We start from the raw sequence: 22,166 nt of genomic DNA, 5'->3' as shown, positions 1-22,166 counted from the left end.
ACATCAAACCTAATAGAGCAATGATCACTTGCACCCAGATGTTCAACAATTTCCACCCTCTCAATCTTTTCTGTATATGAAGTTAACAATATAGCATTGTTTGACCAATTGGTGAAGAAAACCATCTTGAACAGTTTCCAAAAACTTTTCTCTTTCATGGTTTGACTCTAGCATTTCCCAACCTATATATCTGAAATTAAAATCACATACAATTATAATTTCATTAACAGCTGAAATTTTAATCTCATTGTAAAGTTTCTCACTAATTTCATCATTGTCATCTGGTGTTTTTAATAAATTCCAAATAAAAGCCTTTTTCTCTTTATATCTGTTAATAGAAACCTAAATGGATTCAATCTCCTTGCTGTTATCTTTGATAAAAGTGAAACTAACAACGAATTTTGGAGATATAAACCCTTTTCTTCAAATTTTAAAGTCAACTTTTGTTATCTACAAAGTATGTGTGTGTGTGTATAAAATTGACAAAACCTACACCAATAAATCTTAAGTGTCTTTATGATATTTAAGTTACTCAATAATTGGTTTCATTTCTTTCCTATTCTTCTTTCACAACCTTAACAGTAAACTATGCAATGTAACAGTATTTTCTTTTATTATACTTTCTCTTTTTTTCGATTAGTATGAAGATCAAATCGTAACTTAGATAATGCAAGTAGAAACTTAAACATGGCACAAATGATTTATATACTAAATGTACTTCTGCATGGTCCCCACAAATGTTATTTTTCAAGAGTAAATAAAACCAAAATTAAGAGCAACAAATATTTTTATTTCTCTCAAGTTTATATGTCACGGTATGTTGTAGCCTACAGAGTGCATAATTCTTCTCATGATTCATGGCATGCACCCATTTTATTGATGTCATAACAGTACAAATTGCAATGTTAAGCATACCTTATGTGATGTTATTTTAGTGTCTACTGACTAAATGACAGACAATACACTACTGAAAAGTGGTGTGAGTAGTTAAAAAACAGATGATCCTCTCCAGGCAGCCTTTGGCCCCCTTTTAAGGAAACAAGACATAAAGTGTGAGACAAAAAATGAAACAAAATGTGTTTGATGAATATGAAAGATCAAGGTTTTCTTAAGTGTCTGAAGAAATTAAATCAAACAGACAACAGCCTAAGTATTCAAATCTTAAAGTTAGTCTGTAGAAGTACAAAAAATATCCTGAATCAAATTTCAAAATAAATTTTATGAAAAAAAAAAAAAAACAAATGACTAAAAATATATTTAAAACAGTTAAACATTTTATTGAATAAATTAAAAACTAAAATGACAGCTTATTTTCACATTGCTTTTCAAAATTATCAAATTTTCAAGAAAAAAAGCCTGATGTTTTTCATTAAATTATTCTTATAAAAAGTTTAAGGAAAGAGCTACTTAACTTTCATACACACAACTTAGGAAAATGATTCTCTATTGGTCTAACCCTATATTTCCTTTAATCAAGAACTGTGTGCCGATACACTAGAAGAAATGAAAATTTTAAAGTCCTCCAGTCATATTTTTACATGCTGAAAATGTGAAATCATTGACAAATCATTCAAATTCTAGGTTTATCCTTGAAATCCAATCTACAATCACTGATAAAAGTAACAAACAAGTAATTCGTCACTATCTTTCTGATCAGTATTTTAAAACAGTGGATATTCATCTATTTAGATGAATGTTAAATATTCTTTAGACACGAGATAATGTAATTGAAAAAAAATCATTTACAAAATTTGAATCAAAGTAACTGTAATGGAAGACACGTACATGAAAATATGTAATTTCAGTCAGTCATTATCATTTCAATAAAAACAGAAACGTTTATTTTACATCAAGATGAACTTCTAATTTCCAGTACTTATACTGATTTTTCAGTGTATTGTTTGTTTCTTTGATGCTGAGCACAATGATACACAATGCTGTGCCCCCTGTGAGTATCAAAACCTGATTTTTAGCATGATAAACCCTTATATGCCACTAAGCCACTGGGGGAAGCTTTTCAATGTATTTCAAATTAATGTTAAACTTCTAAGAACAATACCGAACTTTCCAAATGGTACTTTTAAAAGCTTTCTAATATGCATAACAACAATTTCCTTTTTCAAGAAATGATTTTTGGTAAGAAAATTTTCATTAAAATAACAAATTGTACAAGAAAACTTTCTAGACTTCTTTTTTAATTACCGATACATTTATCAGCACCAATAAAGACATCAATATTATCTTAGCCATAAAAAAAGTAAGAGAGAGAGAGAGAGAGCAAATATGGCACTTCAGAACTTTCAAGAAAACTTGCGTATAGTATTCTAAAAATACTGCTCTTAACTAAATATTACCTTTCCCCAAAGCTAGAAATGCATCTTTTATTTTATCTTCAATATTAGTGTAGTATATCATCTTGGCCAACATTATTCTGGCATCTTCTAGTCTGTTTTCTCTAAACGCTAATTGGACACTAGTAACCATTTCTTGAAGAATATGGGAATTCTGATGAGCAATTGCTTCTATTTCTGATAAATCTGTGATTTCAGATATTTGTTCATTGATTTCCATTATCTCTGTCAGAAATCCCTCCTCCATATCAATCTCATCCTCTTCAAGTGGATATCCAAGTAATTTCAGAAGGTAGAGTCCTCGGTTTAGTGGTTTCTGAAGAGTCTGATAAGCTTTATTTACGATAGCTGACTGACCTTGGGAGTATAATTTTTCTTTCTGGAAGGCACAGAATATTGTCACAATAACAACTGAACTAAATACACATATCTGGTGAATTTAATGAGTTTTAAATGATATACACTGTAAACTTATAAAAAAAAATAACTTTGATGCACGTGTACAGGGCTGACGAGAGGGGCCAGTGGTTGGTTGAGAGACCCAACAGTGAGATACTCCAAAGCTCAGTAGAAGTACATGCTACTTAATGAGCTGAAATAACCACTGCTTTTTCATGGATTCATGAAGAAATTTGTCACCTAAATTTCTTTTATGAAAAATTAGCAAAAATTAACAAATAGAATGAAAGGGGGGGGCCCAATGATATTACTGACCCTGGGGCATGGACGGGCTCTCGATGACCCTGCACATGTATTTAGATGGATAAATCGACACTATTTCTCAAATTATACCTTGTCTTATAAGTTCTCTTAACCTGTACATACAAGAACTCAAATGTTAAAAAAACAAAAAAGAAAGCCAATGTTATGGATATCATACATGTAAATTCTACTAAAGTAAACTAGAAAAATACTCACATAAACTAAATACAGTTTCATAAAGTATTTTAATATAATTTTTTGGTTAAATCTTATAGATACTTTCAATAACAATTCAGAAAAATTGTGTCATTTGGAATGTACCTTGAACACTCAGCTTACATTAAAACAAATTATCATTTATTGCAATGTTGATATCAACTCTCATAACTTTTTAAGTTTTGTAAGTAATCATTTAAAAAAAATATCTTACTTTACTCGACTACTTTTAATAACTATAGTTCCTCTTACTTTGATCTACATTTCATGTTTTATTTCAATATATGCATACTACATTTAATTAAATTTATGTATATTTGTGTTTATTAATGTTTTTTTGCAAAAAGATACATTGTGCTTATCATGCATGTAAAATATCAGTGATGAGAGTGCTGATGGGCTGCCTATGCTGTTAAAAGATACTTTGGCTAAGGTGGGTTTGAAGCTCCAGGACAAGGCATAACATATGGTGAGCCTCAGTGCTGGTGGAATCAATGTTAATGTAGGATTGAAAAGGGATGTGGTAGCCAGGTTACAGAAGAGCCATCCCTGGCTTGTTACTGTGCAATGTTTCAACCATCAGCCTGAATTAGCTGCGAGACATGTTTTCAAACATGCTTATTATGAAAAAATCATAACTGTCCTAGGTGTACTCTTTATACCACAACAGCCCTAAAAGATATTGGAGATACAAAAACTAGCAAATTCCATAAAGGCTGAAGTTCTCAAGCACAAAAAAGCCCATAGACCTTGCTGGGTTTAGCATAAGCTGCTAGCTGGTCACACAAACTTATTTTATGGCTGCAGACCCAAAGCATGATCAACCAAGGCCAAAGGTTTGCTAAACAAAATCACCACATTGAAGCTTGTATTTACTATATCTTCTTTTAGGAGCTCCTCTTACCACTGTCTAAATCGGTCACTAGCAGGGAGATGTAATTTTAATCCCACAAATGCTTTCTGCAGAGGAAAACCTCAAGGCTGCTTTGAAGAATCTTAAAACACTATGCATGTCCAAAGAATAGAGCAAGTTGTCAGCTCTGCTGGAAACTGCAACATTGACAGGGGAAGCAAGCTACATGAGTGTTCACATGAAATATGTAAATGAAGGCCTGGCTTTTTTCAACAGTAATTACAAAAAAGTACATAACAAAATTAGAAGGGTACCACCTAGATAATGTGAAAAATGTATAAAACTGTGTGTCTGGCCTGCACACAAAATTGTGGCCATCTGATCCCACAAGTCTATGTAAGCATGACATGTTAGCCTGAAGGTGGCTACAGATCACTTTTCTGCAATCACAGACCCAGGTGAGGATGTCACAGACGAGTTACTTGATCAGTGGCATGAGCTGAAAGAGTTTGTCCGTGCAAGTTTCAAGGGGCAGGCCCCTAATCAAGTTTGGAAGAAAGTTCATTAATTAATCCGTCATTGCATAATTCACTGATGTGTAAGACTTATGTTATCTTTAAATGATCTGATTGAGAGGTGCTTCATACCAATGGAGGAAATCAAACTGACTGGACACCTTCATCTTGGATATGCTGACTTGCATAAAGAAAAGATGGAGCCAGAAATTTAAATCTTCCCACCAAAGCTGTTGATGTGTTCTTTGAGAAGAAATCAAAGTTTCCTAATGTACAGCCACATGGCACTACACCAACATTATGTGGTGAAGGTGAGGAAAGGCAATTTTTTGTCTTAGCCCTGACAAAAACCCCCGAGTGGAATTACTTACATCATTCAGGACTGTCTGTACTAGTTACATGGTTACAGTGCTTAACTTAACTTTTTAATTCTCTTAAACACACAAGTTAGCAAGGTATAGTGTTCTGTTTATGTGTTACTATATGCACAGAGGGGGTCAAAGTGTGCATCCCACACATGGTATTATGTATTTTATGTTAAGAGTTATCAATTATACATTTCACTCTACTTTGCTAATTTAGTGATACTTCTTGATAGGGGAGAGTAAATACCAGGTATGATATACAAGGATACTGAATAAAAACTGCAGATATGCATTTTGGAAGTTATAGAGGCTATGCAATAAAGCAAACTGTGTTTGTTAGTAAACTTGACATAACAAATAAAAAAGGTAGTAACTTCACTTTCTAAGTGATATGTCGATATTTAAGAGTGACGTATAAAAAAGGACTAAAACAATGTCATTAGAAACTTCATAATAAAGCATAACGTTTTTAATGCTCATTGTTAATCGACTACATAAAGTAAATTTAGTTAACCATATTTGTTAATATACTAATATTTTCCAATTTTTTTCACCAATCAAATGTGCAACCCTACCCTTGTTGTATTCATATTATACAGACTTTCTATGCTTTAGTTTTATTCTTCACAACTGCTATACCTATGTTTGTTTAATTAGTTGAATATCATTATCTAAGTCCAATGTATCAAGAAATTTCATCAGTTTTAAAGCTAACACTTTTCTGTTCACCTGTTTAATCCTAGAAATAGATGTTATCATAGAACATACATTATACTGAAATAATAATAAATACATTTATCAGATAGTGGAAAAGTTGATCTTCCCAGTAATGTTTGACTAGTTTCATATTGTTGTATCACAGAATTTTATACAAAGCCTACTAAAAAGGTTATGATTTTAATATTTTTAATTCTAATCATAGCATCATTACCTTTGGTGATTTTAGTGAGATGGAATGCAAGGTGAAAAACTCATGTTGTTCTTGATTTTAAGCAATTGATAATGAATAACTTATAAAAATCATTACAAATGCCAAAGTAGTTTGAAAGATCATATAAAAATGTGTAATATATTATCAAAATGGAGAATGCTGAGGTTTCTTGAAAAATTAAGCAATAAAAAATCAAGAAAGCTATTGTCAAGGCTATAATGTATTATAAAAGACTTTTAGCTCAAAACATCAAAAATATTTGGTATATTCAGGTTAAACTGATCATCCTGAGAATTAAGGGATAAATCCATTGAATAACAAAAGAATTGACAAGATACCTAGTGTGAAGTAATTTTGAGTTCTTTAACTCTGACACAGTTTGTGCGAATTAAATAAAGAGATTGCACACAATGTAAACACAATAAATAACCTTTATTACAATGCAAACACAGTATGTGTGCACTTGCTTAGACACTGGACTGGCACTTGGAACTGGATTGCAAGTTGACCATCTTCCTAGTGATTATAAACCAGATTATTTAAGCCTAACCTTCCAAGAGAAGTTGCAACCTTGAGATAACAACTGACCTACCATAGTAGAAAACAGCTGTCTGTATTCTTGCACCATGTGCAGCATTACATCTATACCTCCCATGGGCAAAACAGGTGTTGTCTTCAGAAATGAAAAACGAACAAGGGCAGCTAGAACAAAATCAACTTAACTTTGTTGACTATGTGTTGTGTGAAAATTGCATATACACAGAATAAGTAATTAATTCCAAAAAAATAAGGTACTAAAATAAGAATGTAAAAAATGCATGGTATTCATAATTATCATACTTTTCCTCAGCCTGAAAATTATCTAAATTTCAAAACCAATACATGCACACTGGTCAAGGAATACTTCCCTTCCCTTGTAAATACTTACAGACAACACAACTTTTTAACAAAGAAATGTAATAATGGAAAACTCTTCAACAATGATTACACAAAATAAATACACTTCTACAATGAATCCATGCAATTTACAATTAAAATATAACATGTGAAATGTACAAATCTCAATATACAACATCATACTGCAAACCATTTAACAATAATTAAGACAAAACACTGAATGCTTTAACAAAAATTACCATTTGATGGTCAACATGAAAAATGCCCTTTAAGAATGATACATAAAACCAAATTCACTTTAAAAATGAAATTATACACAAAAAATAACATCTTTTAATAACAAAGCAACAAGTATAATGCAAAACTTCAAGTTTTAAAATGCAAAACAGCTCTTTAACAGAGATTAGGAAAATATCAGGGAGCTAGTCTTTAAATGATGTTTAGGTACAGTAATTAATACAACTATTTTACACAATTATTCAGAACATTCAAAGAACAAGTACAAATAAACATCACTATGATAAACAAAAAAAGAAAACCGTAAAAGTATAAACAAACTAAAATTAGTACCTTTCCATCATAAAAACCAAATAAACTCAAACACTCTACCAACCATAGCAAATTACGTACACTTTAATTTAACCAATTACTCATTTTAAAATACTATAACTATAGATACAAAGAAAAAATGCAAAACAATAAAGAAGTCAAAATTCAGATATCCACATACATACAACACTTCACCTAAATCAAAAGAAAATAGGCGAAACTCATTCAGACTAAATACATGCACACACAATAAAAACATACAAATACACCCAATGACAAGCATGATGTACAACTTCCCACACCTCAACCCTATAAACCTTCCAAAGCAGCAGTTGACCATTAACTGGCCAAAGTAACAGCATCGATCATGTCTTGGTCTTGGGCCAGAGCTTTCTTCATCTGAACTAGCTCTGGATGTAGCTGGCAGACTTCTTCCTACAATCAAGAAGGCAGTGTGTCAGTCTGATGCAACTGGTCTTCCTCTCAGTTATACAATGTCCTGCTTTAGTCCACTTTGTGACCACTTCAGTGGTAGCATCTGCTGCAAAATTAGTTATATGATGCATGGGATCATTGGTAGATCAGTTCTCAGCTGCTATAGTCGTGTCTTGTGTGACCTTTTGAGCAGCAGTGGTTTGACCACCTTTGAAGTCGAGGCCTCCTTGTTCACCTCAAACTTATTGGCCATTGATGATGTTGGTGGTGGTACCTGGTTAGTAGTTGTATTGTGGATGGTTATCCTTTCATGATGGAAATTCCAATCAAACTTCAAACTGATTTCAGCTTCAGAAGCATGTTTCATGGCTTTGGAATGTAATGGTCCTGGTGTAGAGAACATACATCTGATGTTGATTCTTGGAGGTGGTCAAACACATGGCAATGGATAGCTTCTGATATCTGGACAACTACCAAAACTCATTCACAAGAGCTGGGGAAGGCATCAGGGACATCCTCAGCTTTTGGGCTATCTGTAGGCTTGATTCTGCCTGTGGTATTGGATCTGCTGGCTTCTCCGCTGCTGGTAAGTCTAGGGTGGTTCTTGCTTCAACTAACTGATCCATGGTTAACAAGGAATATACAACCATGGGTCAACAACTGACACAGTAAGGTCCCACACTTCAGATGTATCACCTAACAACATATCTTTAATCTATGAGCTCCATAATGTTGAACATCAGGTCCCAACCTCCACTGATGAGATTTTCTTAGCTAATATTCTGTGTAGCACCTTATCAAAACTTTTTGAAAATCTGTTTACACTTTTCTATTTTAAAAGTAATAAGTAACATCCTTGAAAAATTAACAGGTTAATAAGACAATATTTCCCTGTGGTTTCTTTTATCAGACTACAATTTTTCTCACTACAAGGATAACTTTTATTACCTCCTTTAAAAATAGGAGTAACATTAGCAACTCTCAAGTCCTCGGGCATCTGCCCACTTTCTACTGGACTACAAAAATGAAATGGACAGGCTTACATATCTAATCTTTGATCTCTTTTAAAACTCTGGGAAAAAATCTTATGTGGTCCTGGTGCTTTATTTTTAACCTCTCCATCTTTCTATTTACCATCATGGGTAAGTATCTACATGATTCATGTCAATTCTAATATTTCCCTAAGAATGATCAAAATGTTACTTGTTATCAGGATGATGGAAATTATGCATATTTATTGTACTTAGGTTTTTGAAAAAGATTTGATGAACTACCACACAGAAGAATAAATAATAAAGTTGCATCAGTGGAGGTTGGGGAAAAGATTATTATAAAAGACAAAACAAAAAATTATTAGTAGAATCCAGTCAAAGAGAGCCTTTGTTACAAGTGGTGTTCCTCATGGGTCAGTGCTGGACCTTTGCTTTTTCTTATTTACACTAATGATATTGATAGTGGTATAATTAGTAAAGTTTGCTGATGATATTAAAATTTTGGGTATTTTAAACTGTATTTAGGTTGTTGAGCTTTAACAGAATGACTTGGATCAGTTGATAAGTTTTAAAAACAGTTTGCAAATGGCTTTTAATAATAATACCATAACATAAAGGCCACCACATCCACTAAACTAAACTAAAAAAAAAGTCTCATAGCCTGCCTTTATAACTCAATTATTCTTCAAGCCTACCCTTAAACTCCCTTAAATTTACTGCATCCATCACATCTGAAGGCAACCCATTGCAAAAAACAAAAACCCTGTTATAAAACCAAAATTGTCTGCTGAAGATGACTTCCATCCTGCCAAAAATTTATGTTTTTGGCCCCTAGTCCTACTATTCTCACCATTAAGTACAGAAAAAAAAGATGATGCATCAACCTTATCATTTCCTTTGACAATCTTAAACATTTCAATCAAACCACCTCATCTTCATTTTATTTTTCAAGAAAAATAATTTTCAAAGATCTTAATCTCTTCTCTTATGACAATCTTTCCATCTCAGGTATCATTCTAGTAACCCTCCTCTGAACCCTTTCCAACAACTCAGTGTTCTTTCTAAGGTAAACAGTCCAAGGTATTGTATTTGGGTTCTTATAACTTGTGTAACATGTTTATTATAGATAGAAATCTATGTTGTCAGTAGCAAAACTAATATAATTTTAGGATTTATTTATATACATACTGATCACAAGTCAAAGGAATAAGTATGTACTACAAATCACAAGTTAGGCTTCATTTGAAATACTGTGTGCAGTTTTGGTCACCATATCTAAGAAAGGACACTGATTTATTGGACAGGGTTCAAAGGAGGGTTACTAAGTTGTTTCTGTGAATGAAGGGATTATCTTATAGGTACAGGTTAAGATGTCTTATTTTCTCTTGAGAAAGAAAGGGTAAGAGACTATCTCTTGTTGAAGGTTACAAGATTATCTTGAAATTGAAAAGATAAAAGCCTCTGATTTTTTTATGTTGTATTCTGAAAACAACATGGTGAGAGGACCTCAGTTTATGATAGGAAACAGACATACTAGGCTCTAATTAAGACAGTTTTATTTTATCTAACAGGGTGATTAGCTCATGGATCATGAGTTGCCATTGGTAACATTGAGTTCAGCTTATTACCCAAATTTAAGAACACTAGAATAATACCTGGCTTTAGTCATCTTCTCTAGAGTACAGAAGAATGGCGAGGGGCAAGGACAAAATGTGATTATTCAAAATTTTTAGATTGAGTGGTAAAATGAAAAGATTGAAAATATAAAACTTGAATTTTTAGAGATAACATGTTTAGGCTTTGAAAGTTGAAGTACAGTCATTTTTTTCAACTTTTTATTATGAGTTATCTACTTGTAAAGTTCACCTGATGATGTTTTAATGTTAAGTTAATTAAAATTTTGTTGGATAAATATATGGATATTAAGGGCTATATTTATGTTGTTAAGAATGACCTGAACTGGCAAAATAGTCATCTGTCACCTTGACTGCTGTTTTCATTTACATTAAATCATTTTTTTTTATTGATAAGGATTGAAAATAATTGGCCAAATGACCTTCTGTCACCTTAATGTGTGGCACACCCTCTGAATTTTTAGCAGATTACATGTGTGATACTAATAAATTTTTACTCACAATTTATTAAGAAATAATTTAAAGGGAATGCAATGTGAAACTTTTCTTTTTCTTCAGTTTTCACTAGAGAAGATTTAAACAATATTCCATATCCTGAAAAATTATTAGTGGGAAGTATGATCAATGTACATGAACTTAATATTAACTATTGGAACAGCCACAATGGACCAATATCAATGTACCTGAACTTAATATTAACTATTGGAACAGCCACAATGGACCAAGATCAATGTACATGAACTTAATATTAACTATTGGAACAGCCACAATGGACCAAGATCAATGTACATGAACTTAATGTTAACTATTGGAACAGCCACAATGGAACAAGGAACCCTATGTTGTCACTCACATGTTATAATTTATAACTCTGAAAACTTTGGTATAATAAGAAATGGTAAATTACTCCTTAGAATGTATATAATTAATATTGTAGTATTTCTAATTAATACAGTGTTTAACATAAAAACTATATCAGTTTCAAGAGGAAGTGACTGTGTCAGTAAGGCATGAAAGAAGTTTTAATATTTCATACAGTTGGTATATTAGCCAGTGTCTGTAACCTTCTCAGAGTAAATGGCCTTCTGCCATCTTTTGGTTCTTGTTTATGCATGCCTAATAACACAGATTTTAAATTTTTTTAGAAACTTTCCACAACCACTTCCTTAGCAGTTATTTCATTTTCTTAATATGTGGTGTTTCTAATATGGAAAAACTGAATTTATAATTTCTTATGATCTATAAAACTATTATTATAAAAGTACAAAGTAACTTAGTAAACATCTGGTATATCTAGATAAAAAGAAAATGTTGTTAATTTTCTCTATAGATTTCTCTCAAGCTCTTTGAATACAAGTTGATTTCAATTGCATATGATATTAATATAAATTTTATGCAGAACTATGTTAGCTAATTGCTCATGTTCAATAAATATCAGCATAATACAGTAAAAAAAAAAAATTAATAACACACCTCACTTGAACTCTGTTGTTAGATTTGGGCATAAATTTGGAAGCCTTACAAAGATCTAAATGTAATTTGTTATCCATGAAAACCAAGCTTGCAAGTAAATATTTATATATAAACGTGTACTTCTGTAATGTTATAAATTGGGATAATTCTGACTGGTTCACAATGATTGACATATACACACACTGTGGTACCATTAAGTAATAATGCTATAATAACATACCTTAGTTTTCTTCACAGATTTATCTGGATGAAGTTTTTGTTGAAGTTTTTTGAATTTCATACTCAATTCAGATGAGTCAATATCAAATGTAGGATGAAAACCAAAAACTGCAAAATAGTTTGAGCTACCTTCAGGTTTTTGTATAGCATCACACGAAAAGCAGAGTGGATCATTTCTTTTAAGATCAACTCCACAACTCCAGCACTTAATCAAGTTATGTGATGTTTTAGTTACATCTCTAGCTGATAAAATCCAAGATGTTGAAAACATTCTTTGTGAACCTTTTGTATGCTTGGCAAAGCATAAATTCTTATAAGCAGGTGTCAGTAGTCTACCATTTTTCAAGTTCCAAAGTTTTATGGATTTATCACTAATAATAAAGTGCTTATACACAGTATCAGAAATATGAATTTTCTCAAGATCTTGTTCAAAATAAAATGTTTCATGAAATTGAATGCCTAAAAACGATCCAAGTTTAGTCTTTCTAAAAACAGAGTTTGCTACTGCTAATGTTAAATAAGTCGTTTTCTGTTTTAACTTACTTTTCATTTTATCACATGATTTGTTTGTTTTCAACTTACAAAAATCTAAGCCCATAGCTTTAGCCATTATACTACATTCATTCAGAAGATTAGTTAAGCAAAACAAAGCTGGGCATACAACAGGCGAGTTAATGGTTGATTTTAATATCATGTTAGGCTTACAGCTGAGTTTCGTCCAACTTACTAAAAGCTGCAAATTGCAAAATCTAGGTTTAATATTAATTAATGACATTGTGTTAAGGAATAGGATACACGCATTTAGTTGTTTTGCGTTACACAAAAGCGAGCTTTGTGCAGTAAATAAATTTTTTCACTCACTCTCTGACCCAAACTTAGTTGTAAGGCTATGTAAATATCCGCAGTAGAGGTAAGATCACTCAAAACGTGAATTTAGCTTTAGCCTTTCGGAGGGTTTTGCTCTGGATATTTTTATTAGAAATAACGTAGTGAGCCATGAAGAAACATGGTATTGACACACACTGGTACTCATTTATTTTATAACATTAAGATAAGATTACTTATAAAATATATAAATTCTTCTCAATGAAACAAATATATGTGGTAAATCAATAAATAAAACTCTAGCTCTACCACAAAAAATTGTCAAAATAATTATGGAAAACATATGTATATGTTGCATTTGTTCCCAAAAAACAAGGATTAATAATGCTTGCAATAAATCAGTCAAATTTTAATAAGATAAATGAAAGCAGTGGTGAAAATAAGTATTCCAACGATGAAAGTTTCGAGTAACAACGCAACTCATTGTCAGAAGGTATAATATACTATATATTGAAAACCAATTTTGAAGCATATTCCAACGTTCGAAATATTCAAAAAATGAAAGAATAAGGAAATTAAAGTTTATTATAAAGTTGTTAAAACTACTTCCACTTGAATGTCACTCTTCACTATTTATATATGTATGTGTGTGTTTATTTGATAACACTGAATCTTTTAATTTTTCTTCTTCAGGTGTAGTCCAGTTGCCAAACCATAATTTATCTTCTACACTAGCTAGGACAATGCTTTTTGTGTCTATTATTATGTTTTGTGAGTCAGATAATTAATTTCTGACCTTATTAAACCGATCGAAGCATTTTTTATATCACAATATGCCAAATGGCTCCCAAAATTGCTGCCGTACATGAATAAACTGCCAAATCTTTACTTTTATTCTTACATTCAATGCAATTAGTGATTTTATAGGTTTGTGAAATCAAAAATGGAAACAATTTTGGGGAAATTCAGGATCCTACTTTTAGACTAATAGGTAGATGTAGAAATCAAAGGTTGTTTAAAAATACGATGAAATATGAAATGAGCTAATTATGAGTACGATTTTACCAATATTTCTATTGTGATCCATTTTTTGTTTTGTTTTTACATTCGCCATGAACAAAACTGAACCCATGAATGTTTATCGTCACTTTTTCTACACCCCCGCGACTGCATTGTCTCGATGATCAAGGAAGCACCAACCATAAGGACTAAATAGGCATTTCAACCATATTAAAGGTTTTGAGTTATTTTGTTTTAGTTAAAACATACCACACGTTTACTATAAAAATATTTATATTATTATTAGTGTGGACATGGCCAAGTGGTTAGTGTGCATACATCTTGGGGACATGTGAGTACTATAAGAGTGAAAGTCAAATCCCAGTAGCCAATCACACAACAAAAGCTCAAGAGTTGGCGTTTTGTAACTTTGTGCAGAATTCTGAAGAAACAGACAACTAAGATAGTGTTACGACAGCGGAAGTCATGTGAAGCTCTTTGTTAGTATATAAGCTGGCAGGGAAAGCCGGCGTCAATATTAATGAATGAATGTATGATAGCGAACAGTAGTTACGGTAAAGTTCAGGAAATTTACGATTCTGTTTTGAACAAGCGTGTGTTTTGCACTGGTAGAGAACAAAATGCGAGATTGTGAATCGCTGTGATTTATAGCGTGTATTATAAAGTTGTTAAGTTTAAAGAGACGAGAAACGTACTGACTGTGGAATTACCGTGTACTAAAGTTTGTATCGAGAAAGAATAAATTGGTTTAATCAAGAAAGGACTTATATCGCTGAAGTTCTTCAGAAAGAATTTCTGCCGGAAATTAAGAAACAAGTAGATATGCAACAACAGCATTATTGTGTTTAATTTATTGGATTCGTTCAGTACAGCGATAAATAACCATAAAAATAATTTAGGTTTAACACATAAAATATGTAATATCTATCTGTATTGCTTTTTAAGGTGTTTTGTATAAGTGCCACTTAATGTATATGTAACAAATATAGCAACCCATGTTATTTGTTGCAAGCGCGAGTCAATTAATTACATCAAACATCAGCAAGTGGTAGCATATTCATAATGTTTGTTTTAATACCGCTAGAGGTCAACATTGCACCTGACCCTCCCAGGTCTTGAAATAGCATCAAAATACCTAAAAATCCACCAAGAAAGAAGATCGACAGTGTGAAACTGCATGAGCAGAACAGCTGCAAATTATCCAGAAAATGATCAAGACAGAAAAAATAAAAAATACAATTAACCAACGAAGAACTCAAAACAAAAAATAGTTTAGAAAGAAGGAATGCAAAATATCATATTCATGAATTTAATTAATATTATTTATTTATTTTAGCACCATATATTTATTGTTATTATTCATTTTTAGTTGAAATAATTTTACTCATCGTTCAGAAGAAATAACGAACTAGCAAGTTAGTCTTGTTGTTCCCGGAGTGGATCAAGCAACTAGTGTTGACGAAAGAAGACTACATTAGTAATTCTAAGACCTTATGAGTGATTGTTTGTTTGTTTGTAATTAAGCACAAAGCTACACAATGGGCTATCTGTGCTCTGCCCACCACGGGTATCGAAACCCGGATTCTAGCGATGTAGGTCCGCAGACATACCGCTGTGCCACTGGGGGGCCTTATGAGTGAAAGGAAAGAAAAATGTATAATAATATATGAACCACACTGTAGCTGGTATATCCAGTGCCGGCGAGGTCTTTCGCTGAATACTAAGACCCATCAGGTCGGCTGGGATACGACAGACATAGTAGTGGTGGAGACGCTATTTATATTATTAAGTTACATGGACAGCAACTATTATGGTGAGACTAAGTTAAGTTGATGAAGTATAATTTTCATCAATTACATACGAGTAACTTACAAATGTCTACGGTAAGGATTAATAACACAATATTATTTATTTTAACACCAATTATTATTATTATTTGGTTACCTTTGACGACTTAAAGAAAGAAATAAGACAATGTGTAAAAAGAGAATAGAAATATTTATTGATCAACAACACAAGTCGAAGTTAACAAGTACACATTTATGACAGACAGCACTTCTAGATGTCAGAGAGAGAGTGCAAAGGGCTATTTCGCGAGCTTTTTGCTAGATGTCACTGTGACGTGTATATTTCACTCAATTTACAAAGACATCATCGGTGAAAAGGTGTGATTGTAAACCTACTATTGATATATTTTTGCGTAATGTAACATTATTTTTACACATACAATGGTCAAGTTAAGTTGTAGAACGAATAAGAACTCTATAAATAAAACGTTCGCTAATTTGCGCGAAAACATATAATTTTTTACGTACTTTGCAAATTGATTATCTTGCAGTGCCTCGCCTGTGCAAATCTGTCGTTCCATATTTCACTTTGCAAAATCATATGTAGTTGTGGTCACATATCTGTAGTCTATTGACAATGTAGATATTATTCATAGTAGGTATATTATACTTTTAAATTAATAAAATAGTTTTGATATAAATATTTTTTTACAACTTGTTCATCAATCTTATCATTACTCGCACTCAGGTGACAAGGATTTGCCTTTAGAAGATTTGGTAATTATTTTATAATTTTTGACTTAAAATGTACTGCTAAAATGTTTATGATGTGCATTGGAAAATATTTTGCTGAAAAAAATTATCTCGCTATCATGTCTAGAACTTATATAAAGGTTTTTCTAATTCCGTGTAGAATTAAGCTTGGAGACCACGTCGAATTGTGAGCTTTGTTTTAAAGTATCTGCTTGATTTAAATTAGAACACAGAGTTTGAAAAATAATACTCTGTTTAGGGTAAAATGTGAAGAATAGTTGTTCTGCAAGAAATATGGATGTAAGTTTTTGATTAGATATATTATATTTTGCATAATTTCTATCAGTTTGGAGAACACTATTTTGAATCCAAGATGGCTGACAAAATGACAGTTACGGAAACGCAGTAGCTAGATAATAGGCAGCCAGGAACGATCTTTCAATAACTATATATTTGGAAGGCCAAACATTTGAATATTGATGAGATAAGATCACCTATCACTTGACTTAGAGAATGAGTAAGATGAAACTACGAAATTGATGTGTCTACAAGCTGGACGAAACGATCTGAATAAAACTTTTGCACTGGAAAAAAATAAATATCGATCGTCATTCTTGATCAGCGTGTGTGTTTGCTACAAGTACAAGCTGCTGGCAACGATCCTCGAAATATTAGATACCCAGCAGTCCATAATTTCACCATTATGAATATTGATAAGCTTTCATTATGATAACTTATATAATTTTTATGTATGCAATTTGTGATAATATAATTTTTTGAAATTATCATTAGTATTCATTATTATTGTTGTTGCTGTAATTATTAATAATTATTATTTTCCTTATTATTGTAGCTTATCAATATTCAAATTTTTGGACTTCCGGGGATTTAGTATTTGAAAGATCGTTTCCGGCTGCCTAGCAACTGCGTTATAGAAAATATTTTTACTTTTAGAGTATTTGTGGTGAAAAAACGTCTGTACAACAAATATTAATGTTTTTAGAACAATTTTAGCACAGTAGTATTTTGTTTGCTTACTAGCTTGTAATTAACTAAATGGTTATATATAATAGGTTTGCTATAATAACTGCGCGGAAAAAATGTCTCATCTGTGAGAACATTTTTTCAGATATCTCGAAAATTATAATAGCTGGAAAGAAATTTTAAAAAAGCTTTGGGTTATATATTTTAAGCTACATCTGAAACAAATTCAAAATATAATTTCAATTAATATTAAATTTTGTATGAAAGTGCTATACCTGAAGAAGACATACCAATGTTCTGTTAAAACGTGTAGTATGTTTTGTACAAAATAAATCACTTTATTATGTTTATAAATCGTTATTTTCCAGCTTATTATTATTTCAGCATAACATGGTTCCTTACTCAAGTGACAACAATGTGCAATAATGAATAGACTTTTTAAAGTAATTTATGTTATTGAAACAACGAGGCATTGCGAAATTTCAGACTCGCATTTTGAGGCTCATTTTGGCCTTCCAGGAGCTAAAGTTGGTTCATTTCCCCATGAGCTACTAAAACATTCTGATACTTCATCACCCATGCAAACTTCATTTTCTTTTAATGGTTGTTGGATTACCCAGATTAACGGGACTTGGTCAACATTATTGTTAGCTCACTAATCAACATCTTTTGTCCCTGTGAGCTGGTCATAAATATTGCACACAATTTCACATAAATTTTCACGGGGTGTAACCTGAATTGTATGGCTTTACGTGTACACTGATTTTTGGTGCTATGAACAGATTTATTTCAAAGCAAAATATACACCACATTTTGAACAAATGTTTTCCAGTCATATGCACATATCTCTACCCTTTGAAAACTGAATAAATAGTGATGTAAGTTTTATACCTGTGTGAGGCGGTGTCTGCACTATTATTTGGTTCTGGGCCTTGTGGAGTTTTGTTGAATAGGATAAGTAAAGAGTAAAAATTTACTCTTTTTAAAGGTCACTGAAACTAACAAGCCTGGCCTATTTTTGTGCATTTCCATAAACATAATGTGTGAAAAATAAACAATGTCTTGGAGGTAAACATTATAAAAAATGTTTTTTGGTGAGTTTACCACTAGAAATGCCTACTTTTATTGGTACAGCTGCTAAACCACATTGTGCCAATTAATATACAAATTCAGTGATTCAGACTGGCCATTCTAATGGTTTGTTGTTGTTCTTTTCTTTCCCCCAATTCTTTGAACAGCATGTTTATATTAAAATCTGTATCAACTGGAATTATGTTTTGAAAGGACCATTTAAAAAAAAAGTCCTTTTAGTTTTTGCTTATTGCAGGTGGTACTTTATTAATTTTCTTTTACGAAATCCCCTTGTGGCACAGTGGTAAGTCTGAGGTTATGATACTTGTGGTGGGCAGAGCACATAAAATCTATTGTGTGGCTTTATGTTTAATAAAAGAAAAGAGATACAGAACATTCTTCATAAATGGCTATATTATACTGATTGTAAGAAAAAAGAAGTAATTTACTTAAAATTTTTGTACTGGGGAAACTTTCAGTAATATATAGTATAAGTTGCATGCATAACTATTAAGAAATTCTCTGCCTCTTGTTGTACACTTTGTAACAAAAGTCTTGACCTTTCCTCCTTGCTTGGAGATGTCATTAATAGATGACCTCAAAGATAAAAAGCTGCACTTGATAAATGATTGATTTCTAGTACATCAGCAGAAGCAGTGAAAGGTTGTAACTGCTAACTGTTTTATTTCTAGTATGCAAGAAGAAGCAACAAAGTTGTTCTTTATATATTATTGATTTCTAGTATATCAATAGAAGCTAAACTTGAAAATAAATAGAAAAAAAAAAGTGGTGACCAGTACTGAGCAAATGTCAACAAAGTATCAGAATATGATTTTCATATTTTGAATAAGCAATGAACAAAGATAATGGAAATTGGCATTTCAAATATTGTTTCATGGCTGGAAACAAGAATTACATTAGTAAAACACAGTCCTGTAGAAGGCTTTATTTTTTCCATCTAATGAAAATAATTCTGGAAGAGAACTTTCAATGGATAACTATTTTAGGAAAAAGAAATATGAAAAAAAGTGGCACATCCATGGTTAATGTATTCTCTAAAGCTAGATACAATATTCTGTTTATCTTGTAAGTACATTAACAATGCAGCTGGCTGATGAAGACTATTTTCTAGTAACTCACGAGAAACCCCCCACCCAGTGGCTCAAAGGTAAGCTTGAGGACTTATAAGATAAAAATTTGGGTTCGATACTCTTGCTTGGCACAACACAGAAAGCCCATTGTGTAGATTTGAGCTTAAACAGAAACAAACTCATGAGAAAACCAGATTGTATGTGAAATGGCTTATATAATCTAAGAATAAGAACTCCAGTTGAAAACAAATTCTACAGTAGACAGTAAAAATCAAACTTTAATTGAAAATTAACAGCAGTGTTCAACAGGCATGTTTAATAGAATCATAGCAATAGTTATTCATTTGACAGAAGAAGAAAAATTGACAGAGAAAAGTGAAGTATTTTCTGGAACTTTTGATAGGTTAAATAACCCCAGAAATGGAATGTAATTTGCTGAAATGAAATTGATATCAAAGTTTGGTCCCATAATGAATCACATGTTTGTAAGTTCATAAACAACAAGGCAAGCCATGTATAGAGTAAGCTATTACAGGTGCTCCAGAAAGTTGTTAGTGAATTATTATAAAAACTAAATATATCAAATGGTATTTTATAATGGTGGGTTGTACTCCTGACATAAGTCATATACCACGGTGGGTTGTACTCCTGACATAAGTCATATACCACGGCAGGTTGTACTCCTGACATAAGTCATATACCACGGCGGGTTGTACTCCTGACATAAGTCATATACCACGGCAGGTTGTACTCCTGACATAAGTCATATATCATGGCAGGTTGTACTCCTGACATAAGTCGTATATCACGGCGGGTTGTACTCCTGACATAAGTCATATATCACGGCGGGTTGTACTCCTGACATAAGTCATATATCACGGCAGGTTGTACTCCTGACATAAGTCATATACCACGGCAGGTTGTACTCCTGACATAAGTCATATACCACGGCGGGTTGTACTCCTGACATAAGTCATATACCACGGCAGGTTGTACTCATGACATAAGTCATATACCACGGCGGGTTGTACTCCTGACATAAGTCATCCAGAGCAGCTGTTGGTAGTTCAAGAATGGTGAAAATCCACACATCTGAGATAAATGTGAAAAGAATATGAATGTCAATGATGTGAATGCCTTTGATAAGCTGGTGAAGCATAATTATTGTGTTTGTTTATACTTGTCATAAAACATTGGTACTAGTTCTATAATGTGTTTAAATGCTACATTCCCTTAGGGACTTTCAAGAATTAGAAGAGTGTATAATAATAGTATTCCAACCACACTATATTTGTCTTATCCATTGTCTTATGAGACATTTATAATTAATTATAACCATGCTTTACCAACTTCTAAAAGGCATTCACAACATAACAATTGTTATTTTAACAAATGGCTTATTTTAATACTGTTCTGACCACTGCTATGTGCAGTGTATCCTAGCCTACCTGAAAAGCTCTGTATTGAGTGAAACACATTGTAGGAAATGGATACAGTGAATATAGCGTGGTTGGAATACTATTATTATGCACACTTCTAATTCTTAAAAATCCCTAAGGGACTACATATAGAATGTAGTGTTGTTTTATGGCAACTATATTATAATATCCTGAGGTCAAGGATATTATAATATTGCAAATATGGTAGGCTAACAAAGGATGTGTGCTGTAGATGTTTCAGTTAAACAAAATGACATATTTTGTTCCTTGTGACTGTCAATCTTTGATCCTCATACTGTGTGATGCTGCAAGTTCTTGCAAGAGGTCAAAACATGTTGTTGTTTCAAAAATTGTTTATTATTTTTGTGATAATGACTAGTCGATGAGCTATTTTGAAGTCTTTTATAAATATGACTCTTCAACATCTTTCTGACAGAAGCTGAAAGTGTAAAAGCATTAAGATGCCGAATGATAGGTATATTGGCAGAATTAATAAAACCAAAGGAAACTACTTTGGATAGTCTAACCTCTTCTGAGGTTGAATCATTAGCAGATGAACTAGTATAATAAACATTTCTTATTTCTTCAGTAGTTTGGTATGATATGCTTATACAAATACATGTAGTTAACATACAAATGCAGAGCTTAACTGTGAGAATTGATATTAGTAGTCATTTAGCCAATGATGCACGTCAGACCTTTTTTCAATGCAAAAAAAAATGGTTTTGAAGGTGCCATGCCAAGTACTGACATGTTAAAATATTAAAGAATCATGCATGATATTTGTTGTAGCACTGATGTAGTTAAGTGAGATGTTGATGGAAATGATGTAGCACTGATGTTGATGGAACTGATGTAGTTAAGTCAGATGTTGATGGAACTGATGTAGCACTGATGTAGTTAAGTCAGATGTTGATAGAACTGATGTAGTTAAGTCAGATGCTGATGGAACTGATGTTGCACTGATGTAGTTAAGTCAGGTGTTGATAGAACTGATGTACTTAAGTCAGATATTGATGAAATTGATGTAGTTAAGTCAGATGTTGATGGAATTGATGTAGCAC

General features: G+C 32.3%; 1 protein-coding gene across 3 annotated transcripts; it reads right to left on the bottom strand.

Moving 5' to 3' along the window:
• Positions 1-13,064, bottom strand: LOC106457495 (iron-sulfur cluster co-chaperone protein HscB, mitochondrial-like). Of its 3 annotated transcripts, XM_022383462.1 has the most exons (4): positions 12,994-13,017; positions 6,526-6,635; positions 2,355-2,730; positions 1,262-1,494 (listed from the first exon to the last, which is right to left on the bottom strand). In XM_022383462.1, exons 2-4 carry the CDS (start codon positions 6,586-6,588, stop codon positions 1,469-1,471), a joined length of 465 nt encoding a protein of 154 aa, XP_022239170.1. In that variant the 5' UTR covers positions 6,589-6,635; positions 12,994-13,017; the 3' UTR covers positions 1,262-1,468. The 3 variants fall into 3 exon arrangements, with proteins under 3 accessions (XP_022239169.1, XP_022239170.1, XP_022239168.1); XM_022383461.1 differs by lacking the exons at positions 1,262-1,494; positions 6,526-6,635 and adding an exon at positions 1-190 and having other exon boundaries at positions 12,134-13,064; XM_022383460.1 differs by lacking the exon at positions 6,526-6,635 and having other exon boundaries at positions 12,134-13,064.
• Between the last annotated feature and the right edge of the window lie 9,102 nt (positions 13,065-22,166).

Source organism: Limulus polyphemus, unplaced genomic scaffold (assembly GCF_000517525.1).
Source record: "Limulus polyphemus unplaced genomic scaffold, Limulus_polyphemus-2.1.2 Scaffold338, whole genome shotgun sequence".
Lineage (NCBI taxonomy): Eukaryota > Metazoa > Arthropoda > Merostomata > Xiphosura > Limulidae > Limulus > Limulus polyphemus.
The sequence above is the reverse complement of the archived record's forward strand: the minus strand, read 5'-3'. Positions and strand labels throughout refer to the sequence as shown.